The sequence below is a fragment of the Aptenodytes forsteri genome, unplaced genomic scaffold (assembly GCF_000699145.1).
Source record: "Aptenodytes forsteri isolate BGI_AS27 unplaced genomic scaffold, ASM69914v1 Scaffold422, whole genome shotgun sequence".
NCBI classification, from domain to species: Eukaryota; Metazoa; Chordata; class Aves; order Sphenisciformes; family Spheniscidae; genus Aptenodytes; species Aptenodytes forsteri.
In genome coordinates, this window is record NW_008795687.1 from 558,794 (window position 1) to 567,026 (window position 8,233).

General features: G+C 55.3%; 2 protein-coding genes across 2 annotated transcripts in view; both read left to right on the forward strand.

Annotated features, from left to right (window-relative positions):
• The first annotated feature begins 333 nt into the window (after positions 1–333).
• Positions 334–7,900, forward strand: CUNH20orf96 (chromosome unknown C20orf96 homolog). Its single transcript, XM_009282776.2, has 11 exons — positions 334–348; positions 582–699; positions 1,052–1,194; positions 1,765–1,923; positions 2,389–2,488; positions 2,918–3,075; positions 3,203–3,304; positions 4,203–4,286; positions 4,582–4,700; positions 7,593–7,640; positions 7,678–7,900. Exons 3-11 carry the CDS (start codon positions 1,060–1,062, stop codon positions 7,898–7,900), a joined length of 1,128 nt encoding a protein of 375 aa, XP_009281051.1. The 5' UTR covers positions 334–348; positions 582–699; positions 1,052–1,059.
• A 121-nt stretch (positions 7,901–8,021) lies between these two features.
• LOC103901831 (GTP-binding protein REM 1-like) overlaps positions 8,022–8,233 on the forward strand; it is a 3,471-nt gene continuing 3,259 nt past the window's right edge. Inside the window, exon 1 of the mRNA XM_009282778.1 lies at positions 8,022–8,028. Coding sequence (XP_009281053.1) covers positions 8,022–8,028 — 7 coding nt within the window. The remainder of the gene's footprint in view (positions 8,029–8,233) is intronic.

Genomic DNA, 8,233 nt, shown 5'->3' on the forward strand with positions numbered 1-8,233 from the left:
GAAAGGGGGTCCCGGGGGGGCGGGGGGTCTCCCCACAGGGGACAGGCAGGAGGACTCCCCGTGGGGCGTGGGGTGGGGAGGGGGTCTCCCCAGAGGGGATGGGCAGGAGGCCCCCCGTGGGGCAGGGGGAGGTGGGTGAAGATGGGGTTCACTAAGGGTACCACAGCCCAGGGGGGTGTCGCTGCCTCCCTGCTCTGACTTTGGACCCGCAGAGGCTTGTCCGCGGGGACAGGCAGAGCTGCGGGGCTCAGCCTCCTCGCTGGCGTTACGCTTCTTCCCTCCAGAGCCTGCGCAGAGATGGATGCACAGGGCCAGGTTCCGAGTATCACGGAGGAGTTCAAGAGAATAGTAAGTCTCTTGTTCCCGTGGGGTTTATGGCGCTTAAAACACTGTGGTTATAAGCGCAGCGTCTCTCAAACAGACCTGAGATTTGCTGCTGGTAAAGGGCTCGAAGGGACACCTGGAAGCCCCGGGGGAGTTGCGGAGGGGAGTCAGAACTGTGGGTCAAGTCAGAGAGGTCTCTGCTCACAAACCTCGTTTGACTCCCCATCTTTGCTGTGCTGCTGTCGTGCTGAGTTTAGGATTACAGCAAATGGCAGAAGACAGAAGCAGAGGAGAGGAAATCTCCAGCCCACAGGTTGACTTTGCCACCGCTCACCAATGAGGACAAGAAGAAGAAAGGGGAGAAGGACAAGCCAGGTTGGGAGAGATTCCCTTATACATCGCCCTGCTGTCCCTGCCCACTGGTGCCGCTTTCGCATCAACCCAGTGCTTTCTGCTGGGAGACGTTCAGCAAAAGCCACAAAAAGAAAATTACCCAAGGGGAAATGCTGAGAATAAAGGGGGAGAACTAGAAAAGACCAGGGAGCGCTTTGTAGGCTCAGCTCCTGGGCTGTAACTGCGAGTGGCTTTTGCTGGGGCTGCAGAAGGTTTGAATGCAGTCTCTCAGTTCTTTATATTCCCCTCGGCCACGTATGACAGGAGAAGAGTAGACGTAAGGCGTTGAAACTGGGCTGTGAAATAAGCACAGGCCTCTTTTTTGTTTCACCAGTTGCATTTATGCTGAGTAAAAAACCACCCTTGCCTTCGGAGACGTCACCATCCCAAGAGAAATACAGAAGTTTTACTCAGAGGAAATTAGCACTCAGGAAGGCTGAATTAGCTAAAACCTTGGAAGAGATCAAAATTACCACGGTACGTGCCACAAATATCCAGTGCTGGGATGTAGGCAGCAAATCCATACGGTTACCCCGGCTGCCTTTATGGAGGAAATTCTAGCAGCCTGACTCACTCTTGCAAAATGGCACGTGTTTATTTATTAATACGCTGGAGGTAATTATGCTGCTCTGCTTAATGCTGGTGAAATCTAACCTTGATACTGTCTATCAAGAAAAATTAAGAGAAACCGGGAGAGAGTCCAGGCTGTAGCAGTAGGAGGGATGAGATTTAGGAAATGTGACCTGTTAGAAAAGGCTGTCGGTATCAGATTTTCTCAGCCTAGCAAAGAGAAGGTTGAGGTGGAGGACATGACCACAGCTTTTTAGTAGGTGAAAGATGGTTATAAAAGAGAGGGTGATCCTGCAGTTGGCAGTAAGGAAGGTGGGAGCAGAGGTGTGCTCTATGGGGGAAGTCAGAGTGCCTCAGCAGTGAGGCCACTGTCACCACGGGACAGGAGTGTCCCGGGGACAGCAGACGATGCTGAGAAAACTTGGGGCAGGTGGGACTGATGGAATCCGCGACACTTTAACCCACAAATTCCCATAGAATCTGACCAATCTGAAGAAAAATGCCATCGAGGAGCTGAAGCAGCGCAGTGCCCGCCTGGCAGAGACCAACTGCCGGCTGATTAAGGACATCCAGCACACTGACGACAGCACTGCCAAGCAAGCAAGGGTCTTGCTGCAGCAGTATGAAGCATTTCAGGTGAGGCTTTGGGGTTGGCCATCAGACCCGATTCAGCAGAATGCAGAACTTCCCATTGCTCGTTAGTACTGGAGAAGGGTCAGGTGCTGCCCGGCCCCTTCCACTGCACCGAGTGTGACCGGGGGGAGCTCTCTGATGCCCAAAGATCCTGTGAGGTGCTCTTGTTTTGTGCCTGTGTTTTAAAGCCCCGAGAGCACCCTGACTGTAACTGTCCCAAGCAACAATAGTCACCCCTGTAACACCCCAAATACATCCCTCCATAATGTCCTTGGCTCCAGCTGGCTCCTGAAGCACCACTCTGCTCCCCAGAGCAGCTCCCGTGCACGAGCTGGCACCAGCCACGGCGATGGATTCCTCTGTGCTGCTAATGCAAGCAACAGCACGTGAAAGGAAGGTCAGGGATGGTGCAGGGGGCCGTTTCAGAGCTCTGTGGAATGAGCAGTGCCTGGATTTCTCCCTGTGCAGAGGGTGAAGGCAACGGTGCAGACCTTCAACCAGAACCGGCTGGACACAGCAAGGGCAGAGCTCCAGGAAATGGAGAAAACAATGGAGAAGAATCTGGGAAGTGAGTTGCTCGCATTACTATGAAATGCGGTCTGGGCAACCGTGTTACCTTTGCTTTCCATCTTCTTAGGTTAAAGACGCTGTGTTGATCTTATAAATGTCAAACAATTCCATTTCTGAAAATTAATCCCGTTTGCTCTGTGGGGACGATCTTCCCGTCAGCCTGTCAGGAGGGCGAGAGCCCTGTGACAGCCGGCAGCCTGTGCTCAGGGGGGTCGGAAGAATCGCCTCCTTGGCAGCTGTTTGCACCGTCCCGTTGGGGCAGGATCTGGTCAAGGTGGTCTGACAGGGGGTGGCCGTTCCCACTCCCTGCGGGGTGTGTAATCTCTGTAGAGGGAAGGGCTCAGGCAAATGCAGGACAGACTCCTTAGCGAAAAAGCGAAGCTCTGGAACCCCTGGGTTGGGATTTTCTGTTTTGACTTTCAATCAGGGCTACAGCAGCAGCTGGATGAAGTCACATCAAAGGTACAGGTTCTCCAGGACGAGCTCGGCATCCTGCGGACCTACATCGATGGGCGGTATCCGGAACAAGCTGTCCAGATAGTCCTTCTGCAGCGTAGCATCCAGAGCCTGAAGGAGCAACAGCAGGTGCCGACACCTCTCCTTCCCTGCAGCGTTGCCAGGGAGGAAGGAGAGGGCAGGGGAGGAAGAAACGCGATGGTTATCTTGCCTAACGCTCCTGTTGCTTCTGTGCACTGCTTCCTGCCGTTCTCAGGAGGAGATAGACAAGACAGAAGAAATGGGGAAGGCTGTCTTAGAGGAATTGGAAGAGAAGGCACGGGCGGAACAAGAGGCACTATTACAGAAAGTCGTGGAGGTTTGTGGAGTCCATGTGACGTCCCAGCATGGGGGATCAGTTTCTGGGTGCTGGGAGGCAAGGCAGGGGCTTCCACACATTGCCCATTAGCAATAGCATGGTGCAGCCAGCACCCAAAGAGTAACAGAGCATCACTGCTCCCCTCCTGATGCCGTACTGGAGCTGTTTGTCAGGCTGGGAGGGTACATGAGAAGCGCTTCTGAGTCGCTGCTGTAGTCTGATGTGTTGAAATATTAGACTCGCTGCTGAGAGTTTGCTGCATGGAGGTGAGTGCGCTGTGACCCAGCGTTCACCCTGCTTTTATGGTCCCTGTTTTATTACATTATTTAGGTAGCTGCTTCGCTAATTGGCTGCGACACCGCTGTGGCAGCGCACATATGTTTGTAATAAATTCATGAGGAAATTAAGCTATATGCAGCACTACAAGAGCAGGGACTGCTGTCGTTCTTCCCAAAATAGGAGGAACTCTTGTTGCACGGTTCCTGCTCGCATGATGTGCTTAGCACTTTTCCTGGGTTAGCAGCTTGAGAGCACTAAGAAAATATTAATTACTGGCTCCATTTACAGCCTGCTCTGATGTAGAACTGCTGTGCCCTTTTACAGGTGAATTCATAAGCACGGGTGATATAAGTAACCCAAGCAATATTAATAAGCTTTCCCCGGGAAACTGAACTGGATGTCTTGAGTTCCGCAGTCTTGTTCCACGATCAGCACAATGTGATCTCAATGACAGGCTCTTTCTAGAGCCGGAGCCCAAACCTTTTTCGAGCAGAAACTGTTTTCTTGAAGAGTGACACATCTGGACACAGCCGGCAGTGGCAGCCGGCAGTGGCAGGGTTTCATGCTGGTGGTTACTGGGGGGTTTCTTCAGCTGGTTTTCTTCTCTTCACCCACACAGGAGATGTTGCTGCACCAGGATGGCCTGAAGCAGATGGTGATAAACAATCACGTTCTGCGATGTGAAATACTGAGGCAAAGGGAGGTGAGTGAGCTGGGGAAGAGCCAGCACAGTGCAGCAGAGCCAGCCACCCTCAGCCCTTGCCCTTCATGAGGATTTTGTCTGCCTTAGTGGGGTACGTTGCCCTCCGTTTCCACTGGAGTCAGTGGGCTGTTAGGACATCCTGAGGACGAGCAGTCCAGCAAGTATTTCAGGAAGCTTGTTAGGGGCTTACTTGCAAGAGGGATGTTTTCTAGCTCTGCTGTTTGCAAAATCTCTAAAACTTTAATTCCTGCTTCTCTTGCAAAGTACAGAACTCTTAGAAATGTCATTCGTTCAGATTATTAAGGACCTGGAAGAGGAGATTGGTGAGCTGAAGAGAAGCATCCAGACACTCCGCCAGAGCGCAAGAGACCCAAGAGAGCTGATCTTCGCTGACGTTCTTCTCCGCAGACCAAAGTAAGGCTGGTCAGTGGGCATGCACAGCCCTTTCTTTGTGGCCTTGGGCTGCAGAGTCTTTGGCACTGAGTGCTACTCTTACCCCATCGTTTCCACAGACGTCACTGTTAAACCTACACCCAGCCCAGGGTATAAACCCACAGTTACGTTGGGTTCTGCTTGGGAAGGCGGCTGCAGGGTCTCGTGGTCTTGCCTAAGAGCAGCCAGGAACCAGCCACCACTCTAATACTGATGTGCTGTCAGCCTTGGTCACATCACATCTCTCTTCTGGGCTTCCCTTTGTGCAGCCTGCAAGTGGGGATTATTAGTGGCTGCAGCCAGGGACAGCCAGGACCAGCAGAGCTTTTCGAGGCCTTTGTGCCTACGCTGACTCTTACTTTATTGTTGTTTTCACTTTGTAGTCGGGAAACAAAACTGAGGGAAGGGGGCAGGCTCCCAAGGAGCATCCCTGTCAGGGCAGGCCTTGCCCATCTAGAGCCGCCTTGCTGGTTGCGTGAAATGGCACCAGCGCTCTGTGAGAACAAAGACGGGCAGCCATTTCCCTCATATCTAAAAAAATGCGTTGGCGACATCGGCTGGCAGCAAAAAGGCAAAGCTTTGTTACCTTCCTCACTGCTCTTTTCCCTGCCCCAGTTCACTGGTAGCTAATTACTTCCCGAGTGGAGGTTGTGAGTAGTCCCCACTCCTGCTTACCAGTGTGCGCTGCGCTGATACTGGATATAAGAATTACAAAGCGTAAGGCGAATCCTCACTTAGCGTCGGTGGGGAGAAGGCCCTGCTAGCTCGGTCACAGGAATGCTGGGCTCTCCTCTCCAGGGACAGACCCGGGCTGGCCAAGTCTAGGCTGAAGCATACCAACAGCCAGCTGTGAGAAGCTATTTTCCACCATACCCATGGCAGGCTGAAGGCGTAACGCTGCCCCTTGTCCCGTGGCAGCAGGGTCCCGCACAGGACAGGACAAATCGCAAAAATCACAAACGATTTAGAGCTGCCGAGGTGCCTCGGCTTTCTCTGCTGCCCGCTGACCAAGGGTACAAACGTGAGGAAAAAATGGGTCACGTGTTCAAATCTCGAGTGCTGTAGCCCGAAACCCGTAGCTGTGTGCAGAACAGCGTGCATATGCGCGTTTATTTACAGCAACTCCCTATACAAATTGTTCTTGGCACAGAGACGCCTGTTAATGGAGTCATTCCTTCCCAGCGGGTCCCGGCGCTGCAGGTGCAGGCCAGCCCCTCGGCTCCTCCGCACCTCACGCGCACACGGGGGTTATTTTGCATGAAAATATCATCCCTCGGGATGAGCAGACGCTCGCCCAGCAAACCGGTGGTGGTGCGGGCGGCGAGAGGGGCTGGATCTCCCGCTCCAGGGCCGGGGTTTTAGCTGGAAGCCAGGTATGGCTGCAGCGCTGCGGAGGCACGAGCCGAAGCAGGAGGAAAGCCTGGAACGTGTCAGGAGACCGCGGGGGGAGGCGAGCGGCTGCGTGATGGATTAGTGCAACTTAATTTTTTTCCGATAAAAAAAATGATAAAAAAGGGGAATTAATTAGCCTCGACAGCTGGTGGGGCTGGGGTTACTGAGGGTGGCTGGGAGAAGAGTTAAAAATAGCAGGAAGGCCCAAGTGGAAAGTTTCTGTAACATCACAAGTCAGGCATTTGGTGCTTACCCGCCCTGACAGGCGGGAGCCTGTGCCAGAGCCCTCTCCGCCATCCCGCAGCCCTTTCCCACTGACCTCCCTGCAACTTTTCACACGACTTCACCAGCCCTTCTTTTTTTTTTTCTGATTAACCCTTTGGTTCCAGACACTGGATTTGCTTCTTGAAAGAGCAAAATCAGACACGAGCTGCGCTCGGCCTGGAAGTGTGTGTGTAGGTGCCCAGGACTCTTGCTGGCCCTCCTTGGGTCCCTGCATGCTGCGGGCAGCGCGTGGGGCCCGGAGGAGCTGTAACCCCCTGCATATCCGTTCCCATCTGCATTTCAGCTTCCCCTCGTTAAAAATCCTCTTGCTTCAAGGGAACCCGGCTGGATTTCACCGGCAGCTTCAAGCCCTGCGCTGGGGGCACTCTGGACGCACAGTTTGTCCTGGACCGAGACGGAGATGGATGAGCACAGCTCTGAGCACGCCCAGCTCGCCGTGCTTGTCCTCTCTCTGCGAGAAAACAGATGTACCTGGCTGCTCCAACGGGCTTTCTCCGCTTCTGTTTGTCCTTTGGGATTGACAGTGAGGGGCGGCTGATTTCAGTCCTTCTCCCTCTCAGAGCCCCAGGGGTTACATCTGGCTCTGCCTCTCTGGGAAGGCCAGCGAGCGCCAAGCCTGCCTTGCAGAGGGCTCACTTGTAAGCACGGTCTAAGACAGGGCCGTGGAGCAGGGCTCGGGCTTGGGGCTGATTTCTTTTGTAGGCAGAGTGCTTAGTGGCCGGGGTAGACCATGAAGGGTGAGCCGAAAAGCAAAATAGTGCCGGGGCGAGCTGGAGGTCGGGCTGGGCTCTGGTTCATGCTAGAACAGGGGCTGTGCACAACGACCCTCATCTGGTTTTAAAGGGTTTTTCCCCCTGCTCCCCCAGCTGCTTGCTTTGTCCTGTGTCCCAGAACAAGTGTCTGGTCCCTCCCCGCTGAAAACCAGTCCCGGGCCCTGGGGACGTGGAGAAGGTGGCACAGCTAACACAAGGCGGGCTTCCCTCCACCCGCCCCGTGCCCTCTGATGTCGGGGCTGCCGTGCAGGGGATAGGATGCCTCCGAGCTCTGAGTGGGCTGCACAGAGCGTCCGAGCAGTCACCCGCCTCCTGCCCTGGCCGCGCAGGAGCTTCTCCTCCTCCTCGCACCGAACCAGCCGAAGCGCGGCGGCTTACTTTCCGCTCTTTGCTTTGCCCCTCCTAACTCTCCTCTCTCGCTCAGGTGCACGCCGGATACCGAGGTGGTCCTCAGCATCCCCACCGAGGAGACGCTGCTCATCTGACGCTCGGCCAGGCTCCGCTCGCAGGCCCCTCGCCCAGCACACGGCGCAGCCGGGCTCGGATGAGGCGCCGAGCTGCGAAGCCCCTCCTTTCCCGTCAGCGCTTCTCCATCCCAGCCCCGCTCAGCCGCCTTGGGGACTCACTGGTGTGGTTACATGGTGCAGTAAAGGTGTTACCATCATTCCTGGCCCGCGTGGGCTGTGCTGCCAGTCCCTTGGAAGGAGCACGGAGTGCGCCCTGCGACCATAGCGCTCGGGGAGACAGCGCCAGCCTTCCCGCGCTTGCAGCCTGGCCTGTCCCCTTCGTGCCATCGCGGTAACGTCGGAGGGGTTGAACCCGAAAGGGGCCTCCCCGTCGCTGTGCTCTGACCATGAGAGGTGTCCTGGGACTGGCTCTGGTGCCGTGAGGCTCTGCCGGCGCATCCCAGTGTGGGCCGGACCGGTGTCCTGGCGCGGGGTCAGACCGATGCCTGCGCAGGGCCGGTGCTCGGGCACTTTGGTGCCAGTGCCAGCGGTGCCACAGCTCCCGCACGGGTCCAGGCCCGCCGACAGGTTCAAACGAAACCAGCTCCTGTTCTCACCC